A 16,578-nucleotide genomic window follows, 5' to 3' on the forward strand; every position below is an offset into this window, starting at 1 on the left:
TTCCAGCATATCCAAATACCATCAGTATGAATGGTAACTCTGGGCGTGTCATTGAGCGTTCCAGCATCCTTAGTTTAATGATTATTTATCTGGTACATATTTTGCCAACTTAGAACACTCACGAAGTACAAAGCTTAGCACAAAGATCCGTTTCCCCAGTTACCTTTATCATAGCTTTATCCTTGGTGAAGATTAGCCAAATCGAATATGCCATCTCTACTGCTTCTATTCTGAGGGGCTCGGATGCCAATTACCGGTTCCTTAGAATTTGCCCGTAATTGACTAGGTCCCACAATAGGTAACTCTGGAAGTGACAGGCAGCCTCAAGTGTGGTTCTCCCGCCTGTCGATTGGGCCTTGCAGGAAGCCCCGCCTCACCAACTCAGCCAAGGGCGGCAGTTGGTCCGGCGCGGGTGAGTGGCGGGCCTTAGCTCCGCCCCGGCCGTCCGCTGCGCTGCCTGGGTCGGCGCCGTTTCCAGTTGAGAGATGGCGGCCGCCGCAGGTAGATCGCTCCTGCTGCTCCTCTCCTCCCGGGGCGGCGGCGGGGGCGTCGGCGGCTGCGGAGCGCTGACTGCCGGCTGCTTCCCCGGGCTGGGCGTCAGCCGCCACCGGCAGCAGCAGCACCACCGGACGGTGAGCGAGCGCGCCCCGAGGCTCCGGGGAGGGCGGGGCGGCGCTGGCGTGTGGGAGCCGCTGGCGGGCAGGCCGCCGGGGCAGCGGGCGAGTTCCCTCAACTCGCTGCCGCTCCCGAGCTTGCCGGGCACCGAGGAGCCGCCGTGCCCTTCAGGCGCCTGCGGCGGCGACCAGGAAGGGAGGGAGGGCGGAGGAAGCCGAGTGGAGGAGGAGGAGGGGCGATGGCGGGGATGTTCCCGCAGGACCCGGGGCACCAGGGCGGGGAAGGGACTTGAACCCTTCTCTGACTCGCACCCGATCTCGGTCCCTCCCTCTTTTTTTTTTTTTTTTTAAACAACTCTGCCCCACCGCTCGCGAACTGAGCCCCGTGCAAGTTGTCCCCTTTCCCTCCTCCTCCGGGCGGGTCGGGGTGTCCTGAGTTGCCGCGGCTGCCTGGTGTATGTGTCAGGAGAGTGGCAGTGCCAGCCATGCTTCTGGGAACTGTCTCGGGAGAGCAGCCCAGGACCCCAGCGGGACCGCTCCCTCGTCCTCTCTCGGCCCTTCGGGAACGGGCAAGAAAGGATAATCAAACTTTATCCCCCTCTGTGACTTCCTGCATGTGTGGGCACGGGAAACAGCCCCCTCGCGAAGGATGCTGCATTGCTTCAGGAGGCAAGCTCCATCCTGAGATTCTTAAAGGTCTTCGGTGGTCCTTTTGGAGGGCTGGTTTAGCAGCTTGCTCACGCGTGCCTGAAGAAGGAAGGATGGGCAGCAGGCGGAGGGGACGTGGGTATGGCAAGTTGTTCACAGAGGCAGGGATTTGGTGGTTGAATTAACCAGTTACTGCTGGATTTCATTGGCTGGCAACGAAGGAGAGTTTCTATTTGAACAGCCTTGGGGTGTGTTTGTGAGTGATTGTCATTTCTTTTTTCAGTTACAAGAGATCAACTTGGCGTGGAGTTCTTGACCTAACAAGTCAGTGGGTTCTCTTTGCTTGGACTTTCCCAGCCCATTTGTGTTGGTCTTTGGCCAAGTGAGAAAGTGTAGGTTTTGTTTCCTAGAGCTAAGTTGTATAGTGTGCTAATGAGAGAATCACTGCAGACAGCCTGCTAGAAGAAACTAGTACCTTGAGATCTCAGCACGTACGTCCACCTGTGTTAACAAATACATCCACCTGTCTTCTTGTGATCACATAGCTCTTGAGAGGAAACTGAACTGGAGGTTTTCAGAGAGGATACCCCAAGACTGATGACAACATAAAATCAAGGGTCTGAAAGAGCTATGAAAAGAACTAATGCTCTGGAAATGCAAGATGATATTGTTATTATTAGTCATACGTATGGATCCTGTCTTCATTCTTGTGAAGAAAATTGTACTTCATATTTGGCATGCTGACATATTGCTTTGCTGAAGCTTTTGGGTGAGAGCCGAGCTTTTCCACAGTTCAGTTTAGAATTGCATGTTTCATAGCCTCCGTTTATGTGTTTTGTTTTCCTAAAAACATGAAGCCACCCAAAAATCTGATTGCATTCCCCTCTCCCTCAAACTATTTAAAGACTTCTCAAGTTGTCTTTATCCCTGTATTTTGCTAATACGTCTTTTGACTTTGCACAGTTTGTTTTTAAGGCTATTTGGGTGTGGTATTCATTTAGCATTTTTAAATTTGTGCCTTGTATATTTTTCACTATGCGAATCTGTCAGGCTGTGAGTGCCTTCCTTGTGTGGGTACTTCATGAAAGTGTTCTTCTGTGCTATTCTGGGGTGGGTAAAAGTGATGTGCTGAATTTGTAACTGAAAGCACAGTTAAAGTGAAGTGTTATTTCTGAAGGGCTGAAGTGTTATCATGGGAATGTTGACTTGTAAATGAACTTAGAATTGTATGCTTTTGAAAAAAATTGTGTCCGATGATTTAAAATATGTAAACAGGATTTTTTCTTTTTCTACGATTGCTCTGAAGCCACCCTGTATATAGCTGTCTCCATCTGTTATTCTATGATCTCTCACAAGACTCACTTTGAAAGGTATCTCTTGGAGATTTGTTTAACTCTTGACATTTTATGCCTGAAATTGAGGCCCAGAAAAGGGGAGAAACTTGGCCAGGATTGCACAGCTAACAGGCAACAGTTTCAGGACCCACCCCAGATATTGTGACCCTGTTCTTGTGTTCTTCTCATTATCAGGTGCCATTGCTCCTTCATAATCTTTCTCCTCCTTTATAAAACTGACTATCATTAGGAAAGTATTGATGTTTTAAAATCCCATGAATGGGAATGCTCCTGTAAGTGGATGTTGTTTGAGGCCAAATGTATTAGGCAAATATGGGAGCAAACAGCTTGCTCTTGTAAAGGTCCCTGAGAGACACTAAGGTTGAATCTTGCCTAGGAGACATCCTGTGCATGTGCAGCAGATGGCACTCTGCGTTGGACGACATCACAAGCCCAGCTTGTGCCACTTTTGTTCTGCTGTAGTAGGTACAGTAAATTAGAGCCAGGGGGACATAACCGGTTATGGTGCTAGTTAATTTTTTTGCTTGAGAGGCATGTGTTCAAAATCTTTTCCAAGTTTACAGGAGGAGTCCAAAACAATACAGTTCAGCTCATTGGCAGATGTGGTTGTGAAGTTATGAAACATAACTTGTCCCCTCCCCACTTTCTTTATTAAAAGATCACTCAACTAAGTAAATAGAAATAAGAATGCAGGGGCTTATTCAATATTTTTAGCACCATCTAGTGTAGTTTTTCATTTTCCATGTGAAGAGCCCGTTACTGCTCCCAGCTTGTGGTTGCAACTTAAGACTGATGTAAAATGTTTGTCGCATGCCTTTCTGTGTGGTTAGTGAAGGTGGTTGCTATTTTCAAGGATGGCTCTTTGAGGGGGAACTGCCTTTCATTGTGAGCTGGGTAATTCCTTTGCTAAATCAAATGGTCTCACCTCTGATTATGAAAGCCTGACTGTTGACATTTCCTAGTGGTCAGTGGCTATGCTGAATTACTAAATCTCTTGCTTAAGTCTGTCATTGGACTGTTATTGTTTGTGACTGTCCCTCTCACTTTTACACATTATAGTTCTTTAGTGGTCACAACATTTCTGTTTAACCTGATAGTTTTAGCAGAGGTTATATTACCAGACACAGAAGCAAGTTGCAATTCTTTAATTGCATTTCCCAGAGACATCCCAGCACAAATATTCCACTGCGCTTAAGCCAGTGTTCCGAGTATCTATACTAAATGTTTATGCAGTTCTTGCAGCTGAATTTCGGTCTTAATCACTTCTCTAACCTGTAAGGTCCATTTCAGGTTAGAGACTGTGACCTATGACTCCTCTTTGAATCTAACCTCCTCACTTTACAGATGAGGAGACACGCCTAATGGGAACTGAGGGAAGTGACTTATTAGGTTATGTTTGTGGTTAATGACATCTGAGATGTCTTTAAATGGAGGTGGATTCAAGAAGTCCTAGTCAGAATCTTAATTTGTGTGATTCCTGGCTCTTAATCCCTTTCTGTTGTTCTCTTCTGCCTTGTCTAAGTTCTGATGGGATTTATTGTTAGCTAGTTTAATTATTAGCAGGACACAGATTGACACTGACTTATCTTGTTACCTAAATATTTCATTTGTGGGTGCCTTATCTTATGGGGTGGGTGGGCAGTATTGCCTTTTTGTCTCTCATAGACTCCAGCGCAGTGCTAGGTATATAGGTGACACTCAGATGAGCATTAATTGAATATGCACCCTTTTGTCTGCTTGCAGGTACAATGAAAAGATGTGCTCATTACCATGCCCCCCATCCCCCAGTTTGACTTTTCTAATGGCCTGTTGCCTAGGTAGCCACATTTGGGTAATTGCTTTAACTTTGGTATTTCCAGTACTGTCTTTGATTGTATATTACACTTCTTTATGGTAGACTGATGCACAGAGTTGGTACCTTTCGATGAGTTCTACAGTGATACTTGCTTTCTGCCCAAAGCCCAGCAAAAGTGTGATTAATACCCAGATTATTATGCTTTATGGAACTCTACTCCAAGAGGAAATCTAAATAGAGAATGCAGCATCAGGAATGGTGTATGTCAAAGAGAACAACAAACTGAATGTACATCGTTTTTGGTTTTGGGGCTGCCTTGTGTTTGAAATCCAGGGTGGTTATGGTCTTCTGCAATAGCACCTCATTGATACCATTGTCTGGTTTTTTGTGTTTTTTTTTAAATGTTTATTACTTATTTTGAGAGAGAGAGGAAGAGAGAGAATCCCAAGCAGACTCCACACTCAGTGCTGAGCCTGACATAGCTCAGTCCCATGACTGGGAGATCATTTGACCTGGGCCAATATCAAGAGTCAGAGACTTAACTGACTGAGCCACCTAGGTGCCCCGCCCCCATTAATACCATTATCTGAATAACTGCAGAGATGTTGCTTTCATTTCTTTTTTATATCCTAGCTTTGTGTCTCTATGGGTTTTCTTAAAAAATTCTGGTTTATGTGTGTGCTTAAGGACAAGACTATGGGTGTTGGTTTTTTTTTTTTTTTTTTTTGAGAGAGAGAGAGAGAGAGAGAATGAATGCATGCAAATGGGGGAGAGACAGAGGGAGAGAGAAACAGAAGATCTGAAGCGGGTTCTGTGCTGAGAGCAGCAAACCCGATGCGGGGCTCGAATTCATGAACTGCAAGATCATGACCTGAGCCAAAGTCTGACACTCAACCAACTGAGCCATCCAGGTGTCCCAGGACAAGACTACCTTTTAAGATCTTGAGATAGCCACCCAACATAACGGAATCCTCTATTCTTTATCTCACTAATTAATACTGTACCATGACTCATGGATATTTTAGAATTACTGGAATAACATGTTATTAGGAAAACTAAGATGTTACCATGGAGGACATGTACTAAAAAGAATCATAGACTTCAGAGCTCAAAAAGACCATAGATTAAGGCAATAATGCAAGAGTGGTGAAATGGTTTTTTCTTTAGTAGCCCAGCAAGTTACTACAGAGCTGAAAATGGTTCCCCCATCTGCTGGCTTTCTCAATCAGTTCTTTTCCTATGAAATTGCAGGAATGTATGTTTCATTTAAAGGACAATTAAGCCGAGGTTCCTTTTAAAAAGTGAATTAGGAGGGGTGCCTGGCTGATTATGTCAGTAGAGCATCTGACTCTTGATCCCAGGTAGAACATTTGACTCTTGCTTGATTCCAGTTCAAGCCCTCTATTGGGCATGGAGCCTACTTTAAAAAAAAAAAAAAAAAAAAAAAGAATTGGGGAGAGAAAAAAATCAAAAAATGAAAAGTGAATTGAGACCCTTTCTTTCAGTAAGTGCTTAAACTCAAGCCCAGTCCTGAATAATTATTTCCTGATTTAGGTCAAGCTTGATGATATGTGTTAAAAAACCTGTCCTCTGCAGGTTGAACACAAAAAGAGAAACAATCCATTTAATTATTTCACTGCAGTTTGTTAAATGCTTGCAGTGAGACAGACTGTGTAACATGAAAGTTGACTTCAAGCAAAGTAATTTTAATGAGTTTAGTGAATTATTGACCCATAAACTGTGTATGGGCTTGAATCTTTTATTTTGATCAAAATATAACTTGGTAGATTACACCACCAACTGGGTCTAGTAGCATGCTGAAACTGAACTTTTTCTAATGCAGTTCTGGAAAAAATGGGAAATATGACATTGCATTTTGACATCTCTTGAAAATAAGAGTGCTTTTCAAAGGTTCTTTAAGGACATTGGCAATATTTATTAATCAAAAGGGTATTTACCTTTTATACTTTGTTACTAAAGTTTTCAGTCTTTACTGTTGTCTATTTTATTGTTTGGGGAACACTTGTAAAAATCACCAGAGAATTGCTGAGAATCCATATGTGTATGAGGCCGTCCAGGGGACAGTCTCCCACGTATAGTCTTGCACTGTACTGCCTTATGGATTACAAGATCCTTTAAACTTCTTTTTTGCCTTCACCTTTTTTGTAATACCTATAATAAGTGGTGTTACAGGATGTTTAAGAGTATTAATATCTGCTTTAAACTTTAGAGAAAGTCAACGTGACTGATAATTTGTCAAATAACTGGAGAGGAAGTAGGTTAATGTGAACTACCTGACCTGTATGTAGAGGGGTAGATAGAGAAGAAAGCATCTGAGGGCATTGTGTTACCTCATTTAATTCTCACTATAGTCCTGTGAGAGGCATGATTATCCCAGGTTTATAGATGAGGAAATTGAGGATGAGATAGGTTCATTTCTTCCTAAGTGTCATAAACTGTTTTAATGCTAGGGATGCAAAGATAGACTAGACAGATGTTTTGGAGCTGGGATTTATGCCTGGGTCTGGCTGGGTGTCTGTGTAGGGCCCCCTTCCCTTTCATCTTGTCCTTCAGCTGTGTTTCTTTCTCAAGCATCTACTGCAGCTTTCTTCCAAGAGATCTTACCATTTAAGTCTCTTTCTCTACCCTCACCTCCAGGTCTCAGCTAATAAGGGTCTAAGATATTGCTTCCTTAGGATATTTGTAATTTAGCTGAGGATTCTGGAAAGTCCCACCCATTGTTGAGCATTGCTTCTATATCAGACACTTTTATAACTCTTTGGGCAAAATACTACTCCCATTGTACAGATGAGAAAATGAAGACCTAGTAAGGGTAAGTAACCAGGAGTCATTCAGAAAATATCTGATGAACTGCTGTTTGTAAGATGCTGTGCTGGGAAAGAGTGATGTCTCTGAGGTGGTCCTGAGAGGTCACAGTTTGGCTAGGAGACACCGACAAACAAGACTGTAAGTGGCTATGCTCCCTGCCGGCCCGGAGGTTCAGTGGGAGCGTTTAGCTGGAGAAGGCTTCACAGGGCAGGCCTCACTTAAGCTGAAATAGGATGAAATATGATGTGTGGGGGACTGGAAGGGTATAGTCCAGTCTAGGCAGCAGCAACATCTGACGTGACTGTATGAGGAAGGAAGATGTATTTGAGAAACGGCCAGCAGTTTGTAAGAACTGGAGTGTGAGCAAGAACAGCCAGAGATTAGGCTGGGCAGTAATAGCGATACCACTAATAATTAACATTTATCAAGTGTACCACGTGTCACACGTGTCACATAGGTAATCTCACTTAATTCTTGTGGCACCCTATGGGTAGATGTTGTTCCTACCCTCGTTTTATAGTGAAGCCGAGTTACCTCAGCTCGGTTGATATGCCCAGGATCACAGCTGGTAAGTGACACTCAGCTGGTAAATGACTTACTCAGGATCATGCAGCGGCGACTGGTATTTCTGGCAAGGAAATGCAAGTGGTCTGGCTCCAGAGCCTGTCTCTTAACTACTGTGCTATGGTGAGGGAATCAGACTGTGAAGGGACTTGTGAAGGAATTGGATTTTATTATGTAGGTCAGTGGTTTTTTTTAAATTCAACCCACAGTAGAAATACATTTTATATCATGACCCAGAATGTGCACGTGTGCATAAAAGTAGGAAAAGTTTCATGAAACAATATTTTTACTATGTATGAGGCATACATAGTTTCTATGCTATTTTGTTAAAGAAATACTGGTTGGGACCCACTTAAATTGATTCTACAGTTTAAGCCACAGTTTGGAAAAATACTGCTAGTCAATAGGTGAGCATCTGAAGAATTTCAATTAGGTGAATCACATGATCAGGTTTGTGCTTTTTTTGGAAGGTTAGTTATAATGGCAGCAGTGTGAAGGCCGGATTCGAAAGGATGGGACGAGAAAGCCAAGAGGCCAATAAGGGGTATCTTAATGAACCAGGCAAAAGATGCCTGAGTAAGGACAGTATCATTGGGGATAGAGAAAGGGAATAGAGAGAAGACAGATTTAGGAAGTAGAATTGTTAGAACTTGGTGATTGGACATAGACTATCACTCAGCTAGTACCAGGTAGAAAGGCAGTTCAATTCAAGGGCTGTCTGATGCTATTAATACTCAGGCCCTGAAACTTTATTTCTGGACCTTTTCTGTGTGTTTCTTTTTACAGTCATGTTAAATATACTTCTTTGTTGTCTTTTCTGTGCCTCTTCTTTTGTATATAAAAATGTGCTGACCTGGTTTAATGATTTTAAAATGTATGTATCAAATCCAATGCCTACCTTATCCCATGTTCCTGCCTCCCCTCCCCCACACCATCAGAATCCGAAAGATTTGCACACAGTGTGGAAGGAGTTCACCAAGTGTGATGAGCACTCAGCAAGTCTTCTTTGAGAGTGTGTGTTCTGTGTATGACACTCTTCCAAAGCAGAAACTCTTCACGTCACCTTAATTAATTAGAGGAATGTTTTTGAGTAATTTCCTTTGACTTTGTTCTCTTTAACTTTCCAGTTTTGTAATATTTGTTTACCTTTAGGGAATACTGAGCATTGTATGTATGATGGTCTTTTGTCTTTAAAACAAACAAATAAAAACCTAGTCATTCCTAGGCATGAAACCTTTTCTTCGTAAAATGTTAGCAACCTCCATTCTTACATTAGAAGCGAAGACAGAAGTTGTGCTTCTGCCATCCGTTTCTCAAGAGGAGAATAAAAATAAAAACATGTAATAATCGAGAACAAGTTATATGGAGTGATTCTCTGTATTTTAATTGACTAGGTACCTTACCGGATTGCTTTATTCGGAAAGCACATATTCTTTGGTCTTCTAGGTATTATAATACAGAGGTAAGTATTTATTTGATAACTATGACAAGTCTTTAGACCCGTTACAATATCTGCTTCACCAGAAGAGATTGTATTTGTCACGTTGTTGGTGAGCCTTTGGAAAACTATGGGACTAAAGGATTGCTATACCATCATAGAATTTTTAATTAGTTTTCTGAGATAGTTAAATAAGAGATGGAAATGGTGTGTGTGTGTGTGTGTGTGTGTGTGTGTGTTTCAGTCACCAAAATAAAAGTAAGTCACTGTACTTGAAGAGCATTAGGTGCCATGTGATACAATAGAGGTAGGAGTGTGGGTTTTGTTCATTTCTCTTCTGTTAACTTGCTGTTTGACCCTGGGCAGGTGACCTCTTTGGTCTTAATGTTTTGGCCAATTAAATAAGGATGCTTGATCAAATGAGCCTAAGGGGCTTTCTAAGACATATGTCACTTTCATATAATACTTTATAAGTAATTTTTATATTTTTCCTTTGGGGAGCTTGTATAAAATCATAAACTCAAGTATAATGTATTTGCTTAATCTCACCAGGGTCAAAGGCTTGAAGTGAAGAAAAATCCCTTCCATTTCCTTTTCAGGACAGTTTGTATAATTACTTCTGACATCTTGATGGACAGTTTACCCTGCATTCCTCTTAAACAAGTCATTCTGCCTTTAGTCCCATCCTTCTCTTTTGTCTTCTTTTTCCAATCCAAACTGCTGAGGGTGTGGGGGAAGAGGTGAACATGTGGTGGGGAATCCAGAGAGGTGGAGAGACAGGGGAAGGAAAAAAGCAGTTAATGTTGGAATGCTGAGGTAAGACAGACTGTTCTAATAATCTGTTAATTCTGAGTCGTGATCTGCCAGGCTGAAACAGAAAATGTTTCTGTTTTCCTTTGTAATTACACTGCAGGAATCCTGAGTGTGGAAACCTCAGGTGATTAGTTGCCCACAGTAGTCTATTCTCCCAAACTCTGTGAGCTGAGCCTAGTGTAGTCAAGAACAGAGACACTCAGCCAGTGTTGAATAAATGAGTCAGTGAGTTGAAAAGTCCTAGAGACCATTGTCTAAATCCTTCAACCCTGTGGATAATGCAGCTGTAGATTCTCTTGTTCTCCATGCCGAGATAATATAGTGATGAGAATCATAGAAATACGAAGAAGAAATTACTTTTCTTTGATTCAGGCAGCAGCAGATCATTTTAAAAGGGTTCACAGATTATGCTGAAACAAGCAGGACTATGGAAAATACTAAGTAAAATAGTGATAGAAAAATATTGTAGTGCTATTGTCTTCTAAGTAATTTAAGAAATTGACACATGCATCTGCCTGGCAAGTATTTGGAGGAAGTAGAGGAGTGGAGGGAAGGGTGAAGGGCTGGGCACTGCAGAAGAGAGCTTGAAAGGAACTATTTGAAAGAGGTGCTGCCAACTCTAGATTCCCTGCATGTATATATTTCCAAAGATGACAGATTTTTGGAGGTGTTTATTTTGGAACTAATCTTCTGTATTTCCATTCTGCCCCCACTGTATCCTGTATCTTGCACTGCCAGAAGTCTGCTAGCTGCCATGAAGCAGGGCTGTGGCAAGTGGCCAAGTGTGATAAAACCTATTTTTTTCATTTTAAAACAGAGTATGGATATGAGCATACTTTATGAAGTATTTAAGGATAGATTGAATGGAGTAGGAGAAATAGTAAAAACCTAATGAGAAGATTGAAAGTTTTTTATTTGCGTTTGCTGGAATTTGTTTGGTAAACAGAAGAATACCAGCTTATGTCTGTCTCTGTCACTTTCTTCTTTCTTGCCCCTCTTTCTCTGACCTTTGAATGCTGGTGTTAGAATAGTTAGGAAAAATGGGTTTTCTGATCATGAAGAGATGGTAGTGATTTTTTAATTTTTAGTTTTTGAGGGAATCCCAAGGGTATGCTCTGTGTGAATGTCTCATTACATGTATGCATGCGAGAAATTGTTTTATTTTTTCATTTTTGTTTTAAACCCTCCCCCACCATGAAATTTTTTCTTTTTTTATCTCCGGCTCTGACTTAAGCTTCAAAACAAAATGTTATCTAAACATTGTTGAGGTGGTCTAACATATTACAGAATTTTAGAATGTTCATTTATTAGAAAATTAAACTGCAGTCAGTATTTTCTTTAATTTTATTTTTTTTAATGTTTATTTTTGAGAGAGAGAGAGACAGAGAGAGAGAGAGAGAAAGAGACAGAGCATCAGCAGGGGAGGAGCAGAGAGAGAGGGAGACCTGAAGCAGGCTCCAGGCTCTGAGCTGTCATCACAGAGCACGGTGTTGGGCTCAAACTCCTGAACTTTGAGATCAAGACCTGAGCTGAGGTCGGATGTTTAACCAACTGAGCCACCCAGGTGCCCCAGTGTTTTCTTTAATTTTAGTATCTCATTCCGCATTGACATTTGATTCAGAATAAAATCAAGTTCCTAGCTTGGCTAAGTGCCACAAAGTCGGGTGAGCTTTAAATATGTAATGACTTTCTTTTTAATGATTGCTAGAGGTTTTAGCAGTAAAAAGGGGAAAATGTAAGGAAACTCTAATAGATTTCTTGCCTAAAAAGAGCATTCTTGGTAAGATTAAAAGGAGAGACAAGCTGAGGCCCTGAGTTAGGGATCTGAAAATCCCATCACAGCCAGTATCAGAAAGTAGCAGCACTAGTGGAAGAAAACACAGAAGGTCTCTACTGATGAGGGGGCTCACTTGGAAAGGGCATTCCATCACCAGAGGGTTTTTTTTGGGGGGGGGGGGCTTCATAAGAAAACTACATTCTATTCAGTTAAACATAATGGGAAAAGTCATTTGTTTTTAAATTATGAAGTATGTCATGTCTATAAAAACATGTAGAATATTTATTTCTTTTAGCTTGAAAAATTAAACATGATAACTATGAAAGCTGCCCCAGGTATCTTTCCTCAGTCCTATTTCTTGTCCTCTCTCCCCTAATTACCATTCTTTCCAATTTAGTATTTACCATTCCCATGCCTGTGTTTATGCTTTTGCTGTATCTGTCAACCTTACATAGTACTGCAAATATGTTTTAAGCCTTATTTAGAAGATTGTACACTGTATGTAGTTACATAATTTGTTCTTTTTGTTTAAATACTTTGAAGAATCTGTAGTTGATACGTGTAGTTCTGGTTCATTCATTTTTAACTGTTTTGTCATGTTTCATTCTCCATTTCTCATGTTTAACCATTCTCTTGTTGACTGAAAGTGTCTTTAGCTGAATATTTTGGGGGGCTGGGAAAGAGGAATATATTATGTCATTTTAAAAGTTAGACGAGGAATATTTTGACTTTCAAAAAAGCCAGTTTCCTTTTTTGGGTGTGGAATGCCCTCATTTATCATATTCCTGGGAAAACCCTTTGTACTTCCGGAGAGAAGGCAGAGAAGAATAATGTTTCATTACACAGACGAACATGTCTTGTGCAAAGTGCCGAACGGCATCCGCTGTAATACAGCATGCTCATGCGGGATTGAGCTGTTGCAGCTAAAACTTGGTTTGTTCTATGAAAATGCTCAGTTTTTTTTGAAGTGCAGACAAGCTGTAGATGGGAACTTGTTGACATTTATTCATTGTTTCTCTTCTGTGAGTTCCCAAATTTGCAGTTTGGGACTCCTTTATTTGGTAAAAAGGGTATATGCCTTAAATGGTAAAAAGATTGTTCTTGAATTGTGTCATGGTTTTACGGAGTAAAGGAAAAACAAGGTCTAGGAATGGAGGGGTGCTTTTTGGGGTAGACACTTGATGTGAAATAAAATATTTGTTTTAATAATGAATCTTATATGTGTATTTGCCATTGAGTATTCCTTGTAGTCATTGTTTTAGAAAGGCAATCTCTGATAAATATTTTTTCTTCCCAATTTCATGCAGTTGTCTTTCATTTGTAACATCTTTGAGAGGCACCTGGGTGGCTCAGTAGGTTAAGTCTGACTTCGGTTCAGGTTCGTGAGTTCGAGCCCTGCGTTGAGCTCTGTGCTGATAGCTCAGAGCCTGGAGCCTGCTTCAGATTCTGTGTCTCCCTCTCTCTTTGCTCCCCACCCCCCTCCCCCCAATCTCACACTCTGTCTCTCTGTCTCTCAAAAACAAATAAACATTAAAAAACAAAACAAAAAGAAGAACTGTTAACATCTTTGATAATGGTTTGGATAATGTTGCAGAATACACAATACAGAACTCCATTCAGGTTGTCCCTGCAAATGATTTGCTATTGTGCTTTAACCAGAAATGCTGATGCAGCAAGGGAAACACTAATAAATGGGATGCTTTCCAGGGACTGTAGCTAAGGCAAAGCAAACACAAGCCAAAATTGGGAAGAAAATGTGAGGTAGGCACCCACGATGCAGTCTGGCCAGATATGCTATTAACAGTGAATATCCCTTTCTAAATAAATTAATCGAGGCCTGGGCAATTTGAAAAAAAATTTTTTTAACGTTTATTTATTTTTGAGACAGAGAGAGACAAAGCATGAACGGGGGAGGGTCAGAGAGAGGGAGACATGGAATCTGAAACAGGCTCCAAGCTCTGAGCTGTCAGCACAGAGCCCGACGCGGGGCTCGAACTCACGGACCACGAGATCATGACCTGAGCCAAAGTCAGCCGCCCAACCGACTGAGCCACCCAGGTGCCCCGAGGCCTGGGCAATTTGAATCATCAGACTGTTTGCTAAAAAGGTGACCCAACTTTAAGCATACTGGAATTAGGGACTAGTGTAAGAATAGTCTTTTGGCTAAAACTTATTTAGAATGAAAACTTAAATTATCTTTGTTTTTTCTTATTGGAGAGATTCTGGTGCCCCAAGAATGATTAAATTCGGTTGCCTGTTGGTTTCTGCCATTGTGATTCTGTGGGGGCAAGGATGCTAAAAGGGCCAGCAAGTAAAAGAAGAGATTATTTAAAAAAAAAAATTGAGGGGGGGGGGGCGTTGGAATGATTAGATGGAAGGAAGAAAGAGATTATTGAGAATTAAGAATTGAGAATTAACTGATTATGAAGAATGATTTTTGTTTTTTCACTATTGCTGCATTTCTTATAAGTCACAGTTTTTTATTCACAAATTCCTTTACCCACAAATAGTGTAGGCATTGGAAGAGGAGGTAATGGTATGTGAACAGGCTCTTTTCAAAAATGTTGTCCTGAAAAAAAATGGTTGTTCTTGTTTTGAATGATCTCTGATAAAATTTGCCAAGAGTCAAGCATTTTGAAACAGAACTCCTAAACCAGAGGGTTGTGTGGCTAGGTAAATGAATTGGATTTTTTTGTTTTAGTGCACCAAGAGTTTTAAGTTTTGTGAACTTCTTTCTGAAACTATTGAAAGTTCTGAATGAATCTGGATAACCTGAGACTTCTATTGCCAGGGTCCCTTTCAGCTAAAAAATTTTTTATTCTTATTTAAGAAAAAAAAAAGAGGGGGGTGCCTGTCTGGCTCATTCCTTGGAACATGCAACTCTTGATTTCGTGGTCTTAAGTTCAAGCCTCACCTTGGGTTTAGAGATTACTTTAAAAAAGAAATCTTGGGGCGCCTGGGTGGCTTGTGCAAAGCTATCATGACTGACTTTGGCTCAGGTCATGATCTCGTGGTTCAAGCCCCGCGTTGGCCTCTGTGCTAAGGGCTCAGCGCCTGGAGCCTGTTTTCGATTCTGTGTCTCCCTCTTTCTCTGCCCCTCCCCTGCTCTTTCTTTCAAAAATAAATAAATGTTAAAAAAAATTTATTAAAAAATCTTTAAAAAATTTCTGCTTTTTCTCATTGTTTATTAGGGTTCCATTTTTTAAATGTTAGACGCATAGAGATGAGTGAAAGAATTTTGCTTCTTTAAAGCAATTTCTAAAAGTATTATTAGTCTATGAATTGTTGCTTCGGATTCTCAAGTTTTACATCTATATGAGCTTACCATGCAGATATCAAAAGATTCAATACTTCCTCAGGAAAAAATGTATATTTGAGAGTTTCTCATAATCTTCTGGATTTATTCTAGGTTCTAGGTTATAGCTAATATTCTTTCAAACTTTCTTTCCTTTGTTGTCATATGCTGAGGTATCCATGTCAGCAGGCTCAGGAGAGCCTTCACCTTTGACATTGACTTTACTTTTTTCTATTCTTTTAGGTCTTTCACTACCATTCCTACGGTGGTTGACAAGATATCGTTTCCACCTCACTCTCCATGTACCATGCCAGTGACATCTTAGCTGCTAGAGTGTGGAGCTGGCCTGTGGGAGTCAAGTAAGTGCCTTTTTTACTATTTGGCATGGTTTTTGCTTACTTTGCAAAGCCATGTAGAGGAACTTCTTAAGATTAGTTTTTAAAAAGGCACTTGCTTGATCCTTGTGGGCTGGCTCTTTGCTCTAGCCTGCTATTGAATACCTGGTAGCTAACATGGGGCTGAACTTAGCAAGGTGACTGTCACAGGATGGAACATTTTTGTTAGGATAGACCCTAAGGGATGATAGATCTGGTCTTGGCCTAATTATTAATTAGCCCATTCATGTTGATGTACAACCCCTGTCCCATCCCAGAATGAATCAGAACTTCTGTATTAGATCAAACAGTTAGTCTGGCCTTCTGGAAATTTAACAGGTTATGGATAACCAAGGGTCTGCTGGTCTAAACCAACTGGGTTGCATGGAAACAGAGCAGCTCTCCCAAGAAAGTCAATGACCTTGAAATTTAGCTCTCTATATAGCTTAATTAATTTAGCTTAATATATAGAAAAAGTGATGGTTGGCATTAATGAGGTATGGGTCTCTTTTCTTGCTAAAGTTGCTAAAACCTGGTATTTTACTTTTGCAGGTCACCTTGTAAATTTTGCCTATATATATTAACACATCCCCTGTTATGTCATAACAACCATGTAAGGGAGAGTGTTTTCCTGCTCTGTCTTAGGTATTGGTGGTGTGACCTGTTCATGCAGGGGAAACTTGAACATTCTCAGGTATGTGAAGATCATGATTCATAAACATTTTCTCCCTGCAAACAAAACAGTTTATTTCAGTGTGAACTCATGAAATGGTTTTACAAAATCTATCTTGCCAGTTGATTTTCTGCCCCTGATTCTAGGACAGGGAGTAGCCAACTACAGCCATGACCATCACTTGTTTTTGTGAATAAAGTTTTATTGGAACACACACCCATTCATTTACAAATTGTCTATGGCTGTTTTGCACTATAGCAACAAAGTAGAGTTGTGACAGAGACCGTATGATTCACAAAGCCTAAGACTATCTGGGTTTTTAAGAAAAAGTGTGCCGGTTCCTTCTATAAAAGAAACAGACTTCAGGATATGTTTAGATATAAACTTGTTGGAACCACAGGTG

General features: G+C 41.0%; 1 protein-coding gene across 7 annotated transcripts in view; it reads left to right on the plus strand.

Moving 5' to 3' along the window:
* Nucleotides 1-458: 458 nt before the first annotated feature.
* MCU (mitochondrial calcium uniporter) overlaps nt 459-16,578 on the plus strand; it is a 194,865-nt gene continuing 178,745 nt past the window's right edge. For 2 of the 7 annotated variants that reach the window (XM_027062247.2, XM_027062250.2), the window contains exons 1-3: nt 495-632; nt 15,372-15,487; nt 16,055-16,196. In XM_027062247.2, the coding sequence (XP_026918048.1) occupies nt 15,429-15,487; nt 16,055-16,196 (201 nt within the window). In that variant the 5' untranslated portion in view covers nt 495-632; nt 15,372-15,428. Of the gene's footprint in view, nt 633-7,043; nt 13,941-15,371; nt 15,488-16,054; nt 16,197-16,578 lie in introns of those variants that run through there. The other 5 variants (XM_027062251.2, XM_053207258.1, XM_053207259.1 and 2 more) reach the window with 5 other exon arrangements.

Source organism: Acinonyx jubatus, chromosome D2 (genome assembly GCF_027475565.1).
Source record: "Acinonyx jubatus isolate Ajub_Pintada_27869175 chromosome D2, VMU_Ajub_asm_v1.0, whole genome shotgun sequence".
Taxonomy (NCBI): domain Eukaryota; kingdom Metazoa; phylum Chordata; class Mammalia; order Carnivora; family Felidae; genus Acinonyx; species Acinonyx jubatus.